Consider the following 17506-nt stretch of genomic DNA (forward strand, 5'->3'; position numbering starts at 1 on the left):
GGTTCACTGAGGAACTGGGAGGAGGAGGAAGGTGTAGTCTAGTGGTTCACTGAGGAACTGGGAGGAGGTGTAGTCTAGTGGTTCACTGAGGAACTGGGAGGAGCAGGGGGGTGTAGTCTAGTGGTTCACTGAGGAACTGGGAGGAGCAGGGGGGTGTAGTCTAGTGGTTCACTGAGGAACTGGGAGGAGGAGGAAGGTGTAGTCTAGTGGTTCACTGAGGAACTGGGAGGAGCAGGGGGGTGTAGTCTAGTGGTTCACTGAGGAACTGGGAGGAGCAGGGGGGTGTAGTCTAGTGGTTCACTGAGGAACTGGGAGGAGCAGGGGGGTGTAGTCTAGTGGTTCACTGAGGAACTGGGAGGAGGAGGAAGGTGTAGTCTAGTGGTTCACTGAGGAACTGGGAGGAGCAGGGGGGTGTAGTCTAGTGGTTCACTGAGGAACTGGGAGGAGCAGGAAGGTGTAGTCTAGTGGTTCACTGAGGAACTGGGAGGAGCAGGAAGGTGTAGTCTAGTGGTTCACTGAGGAACTGGGAGGAGGAGGAAGGTGTAGTCTAGTGGTTCACTGAGGAACTGGGAGGAGGTGTAGTCTAGTGGTTCACTGAGGAACTGGGAGGAGCAGGGGGGTGTAGTCTAGTGGTTCACTGAGGAACTGGGAGGAGCAGGGGGGTGTAGTCTAGTGGTTCACTGAGGAACTGGGAGGAGGAGGGAGGTGTAGTCTAGTGGTTCACTGAGGAACTGGGAGGAGGAGTGGGGTGTAGTCTAGTGGTTCACTGAGGAACTGGGAGGAGGAGGGAGGTGTAGTCTAGTGGTTCACTGAGGAACTGGGAGGAGGAGGGAGGTGTAGTCTAGTGGTTCACTGAGGAACTGGGAGGAGCAGTAAGGTGTAGTTTAGTGGTTCACTGAGGAACTGGGAGGAGCAGGGGGGTGTAGTCTAGTGGTTCACTGAGGAACTGGGAGGAGGAGGAAGGTGTAGTCTAGTGGTTCACTGAGGAACTGGGAGGAGCAGGGGGGTGTAGTCTAGTGGTTCACTGAGGAACTGGGAGGAGCAGGGGGGTGTAGTCTAGTGGTTCACTGAGGAACTGGGAGGAGCAGGGGGGTGTAGTCTAGTGGTTCACTGAGGAACTGGGAGGAGGAGGAAGGTGTAGTCTAGTGGTTCACTGAGGAACTGGGAGGAGCAGGGGGGTGTAGTCTAGTGGTTCACTGAGGAACTGGGAGGAGCAGGGGGGTGTAGTCTAGTGGTTCACTGAGGAACTGGGAGGAGGAGGGAGGTGTAGTCTAGTGGTTCACTGAGGAACTGGGAGGAGGTGTAGTCTAGTGGTTCACTGAGGAACTGGGAGGAGCAGGGGGGTGTAGTCTAGTGGTTCACTGAGGAACTGGGAGGAGCAGGGGGGTGTGGTTTAGTGGTTCACTGAGGAACTGGGAGGAGGTGTAGTCTAGTGGTTCACTGAGGAACTGGGAGGAGCAGGGGGGTGTAGTCTAGTGGTTCACTGAGGAACTGGGAGGAGGAGGGAGGTGTAGTCTAGTGGTTCACTGAGGAACTGGGAGGAGCAGGGGGGTGTAGTCTAGTGGTTCACTGAGGAACTGGGAGGAGGAGGGAGGTGTAGTCTAGTGGTTCACTGAGGAACTGGGAGGAGGAGTGGGGTGTAGTTTAGTGGTTCACTGAGGAACTGGGAGGAGGTGTAGTCTAGTGGTTCACTGAGGAACTAGGAGAAGGTGGAGTCGCTAACTGAAGACCTGGCTTTGATAACCTACATTGTACATTCTGAACAGTCCATTTTTGGTGTCTTGGTACAGTGTGAAAATTCCATTCTTTGTGTCTTGGTACCATGTGAGAAGTCCTTTTTTGGTTTTTATGTTTCTTAATATGTTGTTGGGATTCTGTGTTGCAGAAACAACAGAATAACCACAGAAGGTGCTGTGCTGATTGGGAAGGGCCTCTCTCTCAATGAAACTTTGCAGGTGTTGAAGGTGAGAAGTGTTGATATACATGTTGTCAGTGTCAGACAGCTTGGTGAGGCCAGTGATCATTCAGATCCAGCTTGCCACCGAATAAACCATTATATCTTCATTATTAGATTTCACCCCTAGTTAAGCCTAGAAAAAACTCTGACAGTGTACACCTGGCCTTGTATATGTGAACACTAGATAAAACCTGACAGTGAACACCTGGCCTTGTATATGTGAACACCTAGATAAACCCTGACAGTGTACCCTGGCGTTGTATATTTGAACACCTAGATAAACCCTGACAGTTACACCTGGCCTTTTATGTGTGAACACTAGATAAACCCTGACAGTGAACACCTGGCCTTGTATATGTGAACACCTAGATAACCCCTAACAGTGTACATCTAGCCTTGTATGTGTGAACACCAAGATGCCCCTGACAGTGAACACCTGGCCTTTTATATGTGAACACCTAGATAAACCCTGACAGTGAACACCTGGCCTTTTATATGTGAACACCTAGATAAACCCTGACAGTGAACACCTGGCCTTTTATATGTGAACACCTAGATAAACCCTGACAGTGTACACATGGCCTGGTATATGTGAACACCTAGATAAACCCTGACAATGTACACCTGGCCTTGTATGTGTGAACACCCAGATAAACCCTGACAATGTACACCCGGCCTTGTGTGTGTGAACACTTAGATAACCCCCGACAATGTACACCTGGCCTTGTATGTGTGAACACTAGATAAACCCTGACAGTGTACACCTGGCCTTGTATGTGTGAACACTAGATAAACCCTGACAGTTACACCTGGCCTTGTATGTGTGAACACTAGATAAACCCTGACAGTGTACACCTGGCCTTGTATATGTGAACACCTAGATAAACCCTGACAGTGTACACCTGGCCTTGTAAGTGTGGACACTAGATAACCCCTGACAGTGTACACCTGGCCTTGTATGTGTGAACACCTAGATAAACCCTGACAGTGTACACCTGTCCTTGTATATGTGAACACCTAGATAACCCCTGACAGTGTACACCTGGCCTTGTATGTGTGAACACTAGATAAACCCTGATAGTGTACACCTGGCCTTGTATATGTGAACACTAGATAAACCCTGACAGTGTACACCTGGCCTTGTATATGTGAACACCTAGATAACCCCTGACAGTGTACACCTGGCCTTGTATATGTGAACACCTAGATAACCCCTGACAGTGAACACCTGGCCTTTTATATGTGAACACCTAGATAAACCCTGACAGTGTACACCTGTCCTTGTATATGTGAACACCTAGATAACCCCTGACAGTGTACACCTGGCCTTGTATATGTGAACACCTAGATAACCCCTGACCGCATACACCTGGCCTTTTATATGTGAACACCTAGATAAAATCCTGACAGTGAACTCCTGGCCTTGTATGTGCTATCATTCACTCTCACCCTTCCTTCCAGATGGGTCAGAATCCAATGCAGACAGGGGGCTGTTGGGCCATCTGTGCAGCGATACTGAAAAACCCCAGTTGTGTCCTCAGACACATAGACTTTTCTGTGAGTATAGTCACCATGGAAACAGTTTGATTATGATTGTAATTATAATATGATGATATGGATAAAATATCTCATTTGTTTAAATAGGAAAGTGAAAGTTTCAAATTGTCGACATATGTTCCTGTATGAGTAGGACCATATCAAGGTAGTATTTTTGTTTGTTGTTTAACGCCATACTCCGCAGTCTTCCAGCTATATGACAGCGGTCTGTAAATCCAGGCAATCAAGTGACTGACATCATGAGCATCGATCCATGAAATTGGGATACGATGACATGTATCAACCAAGTCAGCGAGCATGACCACCCGATCTTGTTGGTTGCCTTATATGACAAGCATGGGTTAGAAGAGGTGATCAAGAATGAAACACTTAATTACCTTTGCTGTGATATATCCACATGTAACCTCCATGGGTAATGGCGTGTCCATTGGAACAAGCATTACAGCTCAAAGGCCTGGGTTCAGTTACACTCATGGGTAGAATGAGTGGAACCAATTTCTGCTACCCCCCATTGTGATACTGTTGGAATATCCCTACTTGCACGCTCACTCATACTTCCCACCTTCCAGGATATTTTAGTGAACGAAGACTTCACAGAAATCTTCAAGCAGGTCCAGGAGCAGATCCCAGACATCAAGATATGGCATGGAGGCATGGAGCCGCCTCTGAAGCCTAAAGCCAGGATCCCTCCCATGATGAAGCTGGCCACCTACATCGACAAGCACGACCTCAGGCTTGTCGACTTCTTCAACAAGTTTGACAAAGACAAGAGCATGAGTGTCACTCATGAAGAGTTCATACAGGGCCTGGAGGTGAGGTAGCAGGAGGGTAGATAGGAGGGGAGGGTGGATAGAAGGAGGATGGATAGGAGGGGAGGGTGGACAGGAGGGGTGGGTGGATAGGAGGGGAAGAGTAGATAGGAGGGGAGGGTGGATAGGAGGGGAGGGTGGATAGAAGGGGAGGGTGGATAGGAGGGAGGGTGGATAGGAGGGGTGGGTGGACAGGAGGGGAGGGTTGATAGGAGGGGAGGGTTGGTAGGAGGGGAGGAGGGTAGGAGGGGTGGGTGAATAGGAGGGAGGAGTAGATAGGAGGGGTGGGTGGACAGGAGGGGAGGGTGGATAGGAGGGGAGGGTTGGTAGGAGGGGAGGAGGGTAGGAGGGGTGGGTGAATAGGAGGGAAGAGTAGATAGGAGGGTAGGAGTAGATAGGAGGGGAGGGTGGATAGAAGGGAGGAGTAGATAGGTGGGTAGGAGGGGTAGGTGGATAGGAAGGGAGGTGGGTAGGAGGGGTGGGTGGATAGGAGGGAGGAGTAGATAAGAGGGGTGGGTGGACAGGAGGGGAGGGTGGATAGGAGGGGAGGGTGGATAGGAGGGGTGGATGGACAGGAGGGAGGAGTAGATAGGAGGGGAGCATGGGTAGAAGGGAGGAGTTGATAGGAGGGAGGGTGGATAGGAGGGGAGGGTGGATAGGAGGGGAGGGTGGATAGGAGGGTGGGTGGATAGGAAGGGAGGGTGGATAGGAGGGGAGGAGTAGGAAGGAAGGGAGGGTGGATAGGAGGGTGGGTGGGTAGGAGGGTGGAGTAGATAGGAGGGGTGGATGGATAGGAGGGGAGGGTGGATAGCAGGGGAGGGTTGATAGGAAGGGAGGGTGGATAGGAGGGAGGAGTTGATAGGAGGGGAGGGTGGATAGGAGGGGAGGGTGGGTAGGAAGGAGGAGTAGATGGAGGGATAGATGTGAGTCTGCCTGAGATGTGAGTCTGTCTGAGATGTGAGTCATGAGTTTGTCTGAGATGTGAGTCTGTCTGAGATGTGAGTATGCCTGAGATGTGAGTCATGAGTCTGTCTGAGATGTGAGTCTGCCTGAGATGTGAGTCATGAGTCTGTCTGAGATGTGAGTCTGTCTGAGATGTGAGTCTGCCTGAGATGTGAGTCTGTCTGAGATGTGAGTCTGTCTGAGATGTGAGTCTGCATGCTGCATGTGGAAACCACGTAGCGGATTGTCAGATACTGTCTGTATACACTGCACAGCATATGGCAGGTGTCTGTGTTGTCAGCACCTTTCATAGCAATAACATGACCCCTCTTCTTCTACATACATTAACTCTCATACAGAAAGATGTAGGAGAGTAGCATCTCTTTTCATATAACACAGTTTGAATCATGACAAATTGCCTTTTCAACCCACTTTATTCACATTTGACAAGCAGCTAGTAAAATGGGTAAATACAATGTTGCCTATCCCGACTTCACTTTGATGAACTTCCTTCAGATCTGATTATTCACGCCCTATTTTTATTGTCTTTATTCAATTGTTTATTTGTTTATTTCCCCACTAGAAATTCCAGAAGGTAACCCTGGTTTGCCTGTGTGGAGACTTTGCTTCTGTGTACCACTGAACTTCTAATATGTCTGTGTCCACCCTATGTAATAACCACAGTATGTTGCAGTGGGGCACAGCCCACTAATGTCCAAATAGTACTAACTTATCCTCATACTGTGTGCCCTCGGGGGGCGTCCAGGGCTAATCACTAATGAGGATTGGATGGTTGCAATGTCTGACTTGGTGATGACTGCATGCTCTCACCCCCTGGGTGGCCATGTCCATAGTAGACTGTATGCAGGCAGACGTGACATGGCTGGAATATGGCTGACTGCGGCCTAAAACAACGTGCACTCCTACTTTGTGAGGACTATCCTTTCATTGACCATCTGTAATTTCTAGAATAGTATAAATTCAAAGAAATATTAGTAACATTATTGTCATGGACTTAATTCCATGACTTTGTAGTAACGGTAACTATCACATGATGGAACTTGTCATTTGTAAATGTGTTTCATTTTGGAAAGCAGTGTGCAACTTTAATGCCTGATTCCCATTATAAAAATGAGACAGTATGTAATTTGACATGTACAAACCTTTTTTTTGTGAAGAATATTTTGTATCTTCAAATGTTATATATGTTGTGTTTGTCTTTGTGGTGTCCTTCCTGCTTTCAATGTAATATCCTTACTGTTGTCACACTAATAAGTACTCCTAACAAATCTCATGCAAAAGTCCAAACCTGAACTATGCCAGAGGACCAGGAAATCGGTTTGTTGTGTGCCAGGCAGATGTGTTCCTGCAAACATTCACTGTTTCAATGATCAGATCTTATCCAAATATTTAAGGGAATGAAAAGAATACTTTTCATCAGTTATTCATAGCATTATCTCATTGACAAATAGGATAAAAAACAATTGAAAGTAAAGTCTATTAATTTCTAGACATATTTTTTTGTCCATTTTCTGAATACTATCACTGAGTTACGTTTTCTGTATTTTTGTATGTTAAGCCAGACAAACTCCTCTCTATTTTTACGTATTTTCGTATTTGCAACACAGCAATTTGATTTTTATACTTAATAATGCTTATAAGGCGACATTTTTTTTATATCTTGGTTTACAGATGCGCCTCTCTTTCAAAGTCCAAATGTTAAAAAAAATGAAAATGAAAATTACCCATTTTTTATTACCTCCGATCTTTTCGTCAAAAAGTTCAAACAAAAAAGATTTCATTTCCTTGTCGAGCGTAAAGCAAGGGAAGTCACTCTGATATTTCTCGCTGGCATCCTTCTCTGATACCATCAAAGCTTGTCAATGCAAAGCGCAGTGGTGACCAGTTTAACTCTTTCAACACTGTTGGCCGGTACAACGGCCAAGAAGCCACAAGTCACCAGGCACCGCATGGTAGACTGTCCAAGTCACGTCAAAATAGTTTACAATTTTATGAAACTACTTGTCATATCATTCATTTATTAAATTTATCACATTTCACAATGTCTGAAATGCGTATTCCATTTGATTTTATCATTTTTTATCAATAGATTAAAAAATTATTCACTAGATTCTATTTCCCGCAATGTTATTGAAAATAAAATTCTCGGACAAACTTCGACAAACAGCAAAATAAAGATGTTTCAAGCAAATCTTCAAATATATTATACAAAGTAATAAAATCAACAAAAATATATCTAAAAGTTGCCAAACTGACATCTAAGTTATTATTTCCATCTTTTTGTGCGGTTGCATGTAATGTAAGTCAAATGACACCTCGGCTTTCGTCGCCTCGATTTCTCGGCTCAGACACGATGTCTTTAATGCCAAATATATGCATAAGAAGGTTACAGCTCATAACCTAGCACTATGCATCCATGAAGTTCGATATTATTGATATAGATCGCGATTTCATACTTAAAACGTTCAGAATAACATGGTTTAACCCAAACCTTTCGTCAAAGTCTGAAAAATATCATACACGATTGAGGACAGTACCATTGCTGTAATTTAATTGGCTGCCTTAGATCACATGCTTAAATTTGACCAATTATGAACCTTGTAGCAGATTATGTCGGTGAAACAATATAAGTTTTTTAAATGTATACTGACATGGCAGCCTTCGACGTATGTTTTTAATCATACAAAGCTTCAAAAACGGAGGTATTTCCTCATGTTAGTGAGCGGACAGCCACTATCATTGGGAAATGGGTGATTACAGATATTATTTATAATTCTTTTTAAAATAATGTTCCGACTACATAAACAAATGAAAATATAAAATAAAATGGTTAGTGGATTTTATGAAATCTCGTTAAATTTTTGCTTCCTTGGTCCTTAGTCTGGACGTTATGAATGTTTTAGCTTACATTATGTTTATTTAAAATAAACTTTATTAAGTTGTTGATGAATTATTTAAATAATGTAATACACATAACTTTCATATTTATAAACAATAGGTTAATTAGACCATTCAAATAGTGTATGGCCAAACATGTAGTAGCAAAGATGTTTTACAAGCAGATAATTTCCTTGATAAATGTTGGCTTCATCTATCACACAACAGTCTCTGGGAACTTGGTGTCACAGCAGTAATCTTCTGGTTGGCTGGTGTTGAAAGAGTTAAACGATGCCCATGCTGCCAAAATAACAGCGTCTTTCATGCATTTCCACCCATGACATGAATCTTGTTATATTGCCATTTGTGCACAAGCTGAGTGCCAGGGATATGATAAAATGTTCTTGAAAAATAGCGTTGTCTTAATTTCATTACTCCAGAATATTTTTTTTATACCTACCTAACTTTTTAGGACAAAATTCAAGTAAAAAATTCGCCTACCTCACTTTTGAAATGAGTTTGAAATCTGTAAACCAAGAAATAACAAAAATGCTGCCTAAGTTAGATTGAAAATTAATTGGTTTGGTGTAAATGCAAAATGGAAGTATGTAGGAAAACTGATGCTAGGAAACACAAACCAGGTGGAATTGTTATGCTTGTCCAACTTTACAGTGTGAAGGATCTGTGTCTTCTGATAATTCCAGTGTTGGTTTGCTTATTAGTGTGAGAAACAGACTGAGTACCTCAGTTGTATTGCTCCCATATACTTCACTAATACTCTTCTCTTGGTGAAGGCCTGTATGTCTGGGTGGAGGCTGGCATATATATTGATGTAATGTCAAGGATACCAAATGACCAATCAGTTCTCTGATGACTGTTGAAAACTTGTTGCTTGAAGTATTTGCTTGAAGTGCATTAGCTTGTACCCCCGAGTGCTGTAATTGTCCTATTTTGTGTTATAGCAGAGGACTATATCCTCGTAAACCAGTGTCAAGAGACTTTCCACTTTGTTGGTCTGATATTAATGAAACATGGAAGATCTTAGAAATACCAAACTGATAAATGATTCAGCATATAGAAGAAATTGGACATTAATTTAGGATTGTACCCGTGTTATTGTGTATTACATATGTGTACATCAGATATGTTCACATACAATTCTATTCAATAAGTTGCCATGGAAACATTATTATTAAAACCACAGTATTGATGTACAACTTGCTTTCACTTTTGTTATAACCAATCTAAGCCCAACATGAATTAATTGGATAATTATTTAAGAAGATCTGATACTTGCAATTATCCATGTACTGCCACTTCAAACTAGATCCAACATGTTGATGCCCCCTTGGCTATAGCCTACACATTGCACTCCAGGGGCACTAGTTCCAGCGCTTGTCCTCACACTGAAGAAGTGGTACATGTAGAAAGCGGTTTGATGGTGGCCCCAGCCAGGTTGTGGCTGGAATAATGATACACGCAGCGTAATAACACTAGTCACTCACCGCACAGCAGCACAGAGCCTACTGTTTCCTATGTATGCATTGTGCAATGTTTAAAAGTTATATGTTTTCAAGTACTAGCCTGACACAATCAGCCATGGAATTCTTTGATGGCAAGAAATATATATTACAGCTTCATATCCCGGTGTTGAGAACATTGCCAACAAATACCCTGATTAGGAACATTCTGCAAACCTGTGATACATGTATTAACATTCTAAAATTCTGAGATAAGTGTACAATTTTCATAGCAACTGTTTTGCTTCTTTGGGGTATTTTTAAGGTAATATTTAGATAACATACCCATCTCTTGAAATAAGTCTGTTGGTTTGTGAAATCTTCATGAGAACAATATTAATGGTTTAATATACTATTTTCCAGGAAACTGGTATTAATCTGACTGAGGAAGAAATAGCATCACTGATTGAGGAACTAGACAAGGATGGTGATGGAGAAATCAACTACAGGTATGAGGGAGAATGTGGTGGTGGTGGTGGTGGGTGGGGAATCACAGGGAGGGCAGGCACATGGCTGAAGGCGGAACCGAGAGGGGAGGACACGGAAATATTGGGGAGGGTTTTAGAAAAAAACAAAAACATTTTGTTATTTCACCAATGACAAATTACTTTTTAAATTGGCAGCACAAGGATTGTCATGAATCAGTTTAAGAGTAGGTGAGGCTCATCCAGAATATTGACATGATGTTAGCAGAGCATCATATCATGTTTGTGTACACACATGGGTTTGCTGACAGGCGGACATGTTTATTGACAAATACATCAACACAACAAGTTACTGCAGGCCATAAGGACCCATACAAATTTGAACCTATGAGCCCAACACAAGAACTACCTGCCACGGGCCTACGAGCAGGCATATATTTCTTATTATACAAACAAATGTCAATCAAGTGAAGTGGAAACTCTGTTTATGTATGTTATTATTTTACAAATTCTTTAAATCAAATTTTGGGAACAGCCGCTTCATCTTTGAAGGAAGGTTGGGGATACAGTGATTGAAATGGTCGCTCATTGTCAAAGTCTGGGTTCCTGTGTATAGTGTATTGGGTAGAGTGTTTCAATCCTGTTGTTGATTTTCCCCAAAATACTATTGCTGACATATTGCAAAAAGTAGTCTAAAAACACACTCATTCACCCGCTGGGGGAAAGGATTGTAGTGAAAGGATATTTTATGGCTGCTTCAATGGGAAAACAGTGTCGCTCAAAAACTCTCAGCAGACAGTTTTCTTTTTAAGCCTCACAAGACCTGTCATGTCAAACCTTTAGATATGAGTAACATGTATGTTGTCTGCATGAAGATCAGATGAACCTTCCCTCATGTCCTCTGAACCCTGATCGACTTTCACCACCCAATCAACATGAAGGTTGCATGGGTTCTTGAACCAATCAGATGTCAGCTTTCTAAAACTATTCAGTGTGATAATCAATGGACAGGTGGCAGGCAAGGGGTTATTATTATTGATGGGTAATTAGTAATGGACAATTGGAAGCCAGCTGGACCAATTAGCCTTGATAGGGGGATAATGCGACAGGAAATCTTCACATGAAGGCAACTACCCAATGAGCTATAGCTAGATTCTTTAACCTGCGATGATAATAGTGTCTACCTGTTCTTTATTGCAGTGAGATGGTGATAGGACACACAGACTTCAAGGAGACCCAGCGACTGAGTGTTACATCCATGAGACCTTTGACCTCATAGGTCATCACAAGAGAGCAACCTTAGGATGTGTTAGTTCATCAAAATTCATTCATTCAACAGCATACCTGAAATTATTTTTGAATTAAATGACTTGTCACTAGTATTCATGTCACTCTTTTTCTCGAAGAAATGAATTTCTCTCTTTTGTCAGAGCCTAAACTAAACTGTCATCAATTACTGGTTTAACTAATGCACATCAGAATTTGTTTTCATTTTGTAGTTGTGCCGTATCATTTTCCCATCCAAATTAACTGGAAAATAATAGAAGTGTGACCATCTTTTTTTCAAGTTTAATCATATATTTTTTTTCAAAGTCTGTATCAGGAGGCAGGCATCAGTGCTTGTGTTTATTCATTTAAAACTATGTTTTTGCATCATGGTTTCATGAAGGTAGAATAAATATAAAAAAGAAGGGAAGTAACTCTTGAACTTTACAAAATACACTCAAATTGCTTTTTTTTATTTTGTGTTTTCAACTGAGTCAAAGAGGTCATTTAAAAATAAATACTTGGCTTTTTTAAAAATCTTATTTCAACCACTGATCCTGTGGTTGTGAGGGAAATGATGTCTGTAACGGAGTGACATGTGACAGACAGTGTTCACCTCGTTGGGGCGTTGTTGTATGCTGCTGTAGGTTTCACTACTTTCTTCACACTATGCATCAAAATGTGCTATCACTTGCAGGACTTGTAGCACAGTACAAATCATTGCTTGAACGTTCATGCGCAATATAACTTACCTGTACTATGTATTACTCAAGTTCCTCTGTACCCACTGTAGAAGAATAGGGAAAACCTTCTTTTACAAAGTATTTTCTGTGAAATCGACATGTATATATGCCATCATTGAGGAAATATATTATTAGAGTTATCTCCCTTCAGCAACATTGCACTTACTCCAGCACACCAGGGTTCTTGTACTGTAGAGCCTTTTCTGTATTTAGATTATATTTCACGCCTTTATGTGACATTGCAATATTGCTATTGATGTTGCTCTTGTACCCACAATGCAATAGTGTTCCTCTTGTTTTACTGATCAATATGTCAGTGTCACTGGTTGTCCATCCATCACAGATGTTTGTATGTTAGAATCTGTCATACATATTTTGTTCAGATCTATCCAAGTGTTGTCCATCAATGCTTTTATTTTTATATGTACAAATACTTATAGCATCAGGGTTGGAGAAATACTTGTGATATTTTGTAGGATTCTTCTTTTGTTTTATGGTGTGATTTTGTTGAAGGAGATCACTGTGCTCACATCCAGCTGATGGAGGAACAAGCAGTGTTTTATTACCATATATACTGTTTATATCCATCATCTTGTGTCATTTACACAGTGCTTATTTCTACAAACATCCCCATAACCAGTTTTCGAGTAAATCCTTTGAGCATGACTGATCTGTCCCAGCTACACACCATGTTGTTTCTGCAATACATGTATCTGTTCTGCCAGAACACCACATTCACAAGTGAGGATTTATTTACACCATTGGGATGAAGTAAGGCACCACATTTTGCAGAATAATGTTTTCAGCAGTTGTGTCATCTCACTGCGTAAACTCCAGTTCCAGTTCCAGTGTCAGGTCGACTGTCAAATTTCTGTGTAAAAGGTCTGTAGAAACCTAAATTTCTATATGCTGGTATTTAGTCTGAATAAGACATAATTCATTATTATGGTGCTGATGTGGCCCAGATTTGAAGAAAGTTTATGTACTTATTATGTCCTTATCATTGATATTCAAGGTTTGCAATTTGTTGAAAACAGTATATGTGAGAAGAAAGGCAAATAGTACTCCTCCAGTCTCGACCCAGGTGTGACACAGATGGCCACAAGATGTGATAAGCCAGCTGGACCTGCTTACGAAATTCTACACCAGGGTGCTGTTGTATAAAACACCCTTACCACTATGATGATTGTAAGCCTATGTTAAAGTATGGGAGTTATGATCACCTTAACACACCCCTTGTACAACGGCATTCACTGCAGTGTCAAACACTCTGATTTCTTGGTACCCATGTATGTGGAAACCATTGTAGGATTGCTGGTTGGTGCAGACTGGGTTCCTTTGGGTCTGGATCAGTTCAGGATGTGAAGTTATCTCCCCTTCATAGGAAGAACATGGTCACAAGGGAAGACAACTCTGATACTGACCACAATGTGAGAAACTCAAGCTCTGAATCATTGGGCACCTTTGCCTAATTCTTTTCTCGATTTTCATGATATTAACATCTCTGCAATTGTCAAAGTGTTATCACAGCCTAACTAGCAAATTTATGTCATGTATTGTGTATTGTAATTTTAAATTTGATCTTGATTTGACCATGCCACTTTGACTATGTCCTCAAATTATCAGAAATGCAGTTCAGAAATGTTAAAATTAATGTGAAAATCATTACAGCAGTGATATTACTGACCTTTTTGTAGACATTGATCAGCCTATTTTGTATCAAGTGAAGTCTTGTGTCCTCATTCTGTGAATGGTGACTCAATATATTTGGACCTGGATGTTTGTAGCAGTCTCTACATTTCTTACTTGGAGGCTGAACTATCACTTCCTTCAAGTTCCTGTTGCAGTATATGACCCATGACTGTGGGAGGCGAGCTACAGGGCCAGGATGTGTAAAGTATGTTGCCAGTGTAAGTGCTTCATTAGTTCCATAAAATGTCACTTTAACCATCAAGTTTCATGAGAACAACAATAACTAATCCAACTTCCAGATCTCATTCATGTAGCTTTATTGAGGGCCTAGCAAGGATACTTCTAGTCTCCTTAGAGACCCTGTCACTATGGGAGTACAACATAGTCACCAGCTTGGGTTACAGACCCTGTCACTATGGGAGTACAACATAGTCACCCGCTTGGGTTACAGACCCTGTCACTATGGGAGTACAACATAGTCACCCGCTTGGGTTACAGACCCTGTCACTATGGGAGTACAACATAGTCACCCGCTTGGGTTACAGACCCTGTCACTATGGGAGTACAACATAGTCACCAGCTTGGGTTACAGACCTTGTCACTATGGGAGTACAACATAGTCATCAGCTTGGGTTACAGACCTTGTCACTATGGGAGTACAACATAGTCACCCGCTTGGGTTACAGACCCGGTCACTATGGGAATACAACATAGTCACCCGCTTGGGTTACAGACCTTGTCACTATGGGAGTACAACATAGTCACCCGCTTGGGTTACAGACCCTGTCACTATGGGAATACAACATAGTCACAAGCTTGGGTTACAGACCCTGTCACTATGGGAGTACAACATAGTCACCCGCTTGGGTTACAGACCCTGTCACTATGGGAATACAACATAGTCACCAGCTTGGGTTACAGACCTGGTCACTATGGGAGTACAACATAGTCACCCGCTTGGGTTACAGACCCGGTCACTATGGGAATACAACATAGTCACCCACTTGGGTTACAGACCCTGTCACTATGGGAATACAACATAGTCATCAGCTTGGGTTACAGACCCTGTCACTATGGGAATACAACATAGTCACCCGCTTGGGTTACAGACCCGGTCACTATGGGAGTACAACATAGTCACCAGCTTGGGTTACAGACCCGGTCACTATGGGAGTACAACATAGTCACCCGCTTGGGTTACAGACCCTGTCACTATGGGAATACAACATAGTCATCAGCTTGGGTTACAGACCCTGTCACTATGGGAATACAACATAGTCATCAGCTTTGGTTACAGACCCTGTCACTATGGGAATACAACATAGTCACCCGCTTGGGTTACAGACCCGGTCACTATGGCAGTACAACATAGTCACCAGCTTGGGTTACAGACCCGGTCACCATGGGAGTACAACATAGTCACCCGCTTGGGTTACAGACCCTGTCACTATGGGAGTACAACATAGTCACCCGCTTGGGTTACAGACCCGGTCACCATGGGAGTACAACATAGTCACAAGCTTGGGTTACAGACCCTGTCACTATGGGAATACAACATAGTCACCCGCTTGGGTTACAGACCCGGTCACTATGGGAGTACAACATAGTCACAAGCTTGGGTTACAGACCCTGTCACTATGGGAGTACAACATAGTCACCAGCTTGGGTTACAGACCCGGTCACTATGGGAGTACAACATAGTCACAAGCTTGGGTTACAGACCCGGTCACTATGGGAGTACAACATAGTCACCAGCTTGGGTTACAGACCCGGTCACTATGGGAGTACAACATAGTCACCAGCTTGGGTTACAGACCCGGTCACTATGGGAATACAACATAGTCACCCGCTTGGGTTACAGACCCGGTCACTATGGGAGTACAACATAGTCACCCGCTTGGGTTACAGACCCTGTCACTATGGGAATACAACATAGTCACCAGCTTGGGTTACAGACCCGGTCACTATGGGAATACAACATAGTCCCCTGTTTCACAAATGTAATGGTGAGGTAACCCTGTCTTTACCAAGTATTGCATAGAGTAGGGGCAAGGCTTCATGTGTCTCACTTGAGTGTCTGTAGGCTGGAGTTTCCTCTCACACAGACATTGTAAGATCTGGCCAAGGGTCTTGTTTTCATGGATTTTCATGCCAATACCCAAAACTTTTATAACATGTCAATGTTGGTTTGATCTAACTTTCCAAGAGATAATGCATTAACACAATAACATGAATAAATTATGATGTTAGTTTTGTTAACGTTCCTGTTAGTTACGAGGCTGTTTTATTCCTTATATTCATGTCATAGAAGTTACAGGGGTCAGGAATGACATTTGTTCTTGTTTTTTACCGCAAGGTTACCGCCGTGTAGACACTGACAAACATTGGTCTTGTCTTAGAATACAATGCATTGTTGGTAATTGATGGTTACCTGTGTACAGTACAAATAATCAAGTAATGTTATACATTGGCAATATACCATTTTCATGGTACCTGTTTACATGATACATGGTCCAATACTATTTTTCTACCAGTTATTCAACCTGTTAGAACTGATTGTTGCTAATTACACATGATCAAGTATTTCACTAGTTTAAAGGAGACATCTATGATGTGTCTAATGGAATGCTGTATCAAGATTCTTAATAAAACATCTTAGAGACATCTTTATCTGTTGTTGTCCTCTATTTGGCTACTCCAAGAGGGAAATGATTTTGCCCGTCACATCACACACACCTCCTGGCTTCCACTGTTCTGACTTCTGTTCCTATTGCTTGATGTTTAGTGCTGCTGTTTCTGACTTCTGTTGCTTGATGTTTAGTGCTGCTGTTTCTGACTTCTGTTCCCACTGCTTGATGTTTAGTGCTGCTGTTTCTGACTTCTGTTCCTGTTGCTTGATGTTTAGTGCTGCTGTTTCTGACTTCTGTTCCTGTTGCTTGATGTTTAGTGCTGCTGTTTCTGACTTCTGTTCCTGTTGCTTGATGTTTAGTGCTGCTGTTTCTGACTTCTGTTCCTATTGCTTGATGTTTAGTGCTGCCGTCAGCAATGTTACCTCCCTACCCCAGGCATTCAGTTGCCTCTCACAGCAGGAATAGACTACTGGGGACCTATTTTAAACTGGAATCCCTGCAGTGGTACACATGACAAGGTGCATGCAGTCCCAAATACTTCAAACACGTCCTCCATTTTGTTATCAGAGGTAATGTGGAGGTCCAGAGCACATAGACAAATGAATACAATTGTTGTGTATCTGTCTCACCTGTTAACCCACACTGGTGGAGGCAGACCGGTATTGTGCTTCTTAAAGATACTTTAGCCAAGAAATTGACAAAGTCACTGGTATTTGCTGTGCAGAGTTGTGTCCCTTCCTTGTATAAGCATCCTGTAATCATCATCACAGGGTTTGCATCCCATGAATTTGTCCTGGTTGAGGACTGGTAATTTGTTATAGGGGTTAGAGGGGGGGGGGGGGGGGGGGGGGCATAAAAAAAATGACTCAGCATCAGAGAGGGTGTGGCCAGATGCATCGCAACTATAGGAGATGGGGAAGCATGAAAATAGTACAGTTGCCCCTTCCAACCCCTTACTAAATGACATAAATTGAAACATTGAGATTAAGCTGGTGGTAGAATTGGTCCCCAGTACCTCTTGCTAGTCGTAGGAGACAACTAGAATGGATCTGGTTGTCTACTTAGGT

At 42.7% G+C, this 17506-nt stretch overlaps 1 protein-coding gene across 2 annotated transcripts in view; it reads left to right on the forward strand.

The window, feature by feature from the left end:
• LOC139456430 (leucine-rich repeat-containing protein 74B-like) overlaps positions 1-12968 on the forward strand; it is a 66001-nt gene extending 53033 nt beyond the window's left edge. For both annotated transcript variants that reach the window (XM_071238136.1, XM_071238137.1), the window contains 5 exons: positions 1886-1964; positions 3419-3514; positions 4084-4326; positions 10047-10132; positions 11309-12968. In XM_071238136.1, coding sequence (XP_071094237.1) covers positions 1886-1964; positions 3419-3514; positions 4084-4326; positions 10047-10132; positions 11309-11387 — 583 coding nt within the window. In that variant the 3' untranslated portion in view covers positions 11388-12968. The remainder of the gene's footprint in view (positions 1-1885; positions 1965-3418; positions 3515-4083; positions 4327-10046; positions 10133-11308) is intronic.
• Positions 12969-17506: the final 4538 nt, after the last annotated feature.

This window comes from Haliotis cracherodii, unplaced genomic scaffold, assembly GCF_022045235.1.
Source record: "Haliotis cracherodii isolate W230 unplaced genomic scaffold, xgHalCrac1.p SCAF_11, whole genome shotgun sequence".
Classification (NCBI taxonomy): Eukaryota; Metazoa; Mollusca; class Gastropoda; order Lepetellida; family Haliotidae; genus Haliotis; species Haliotis cracherodii.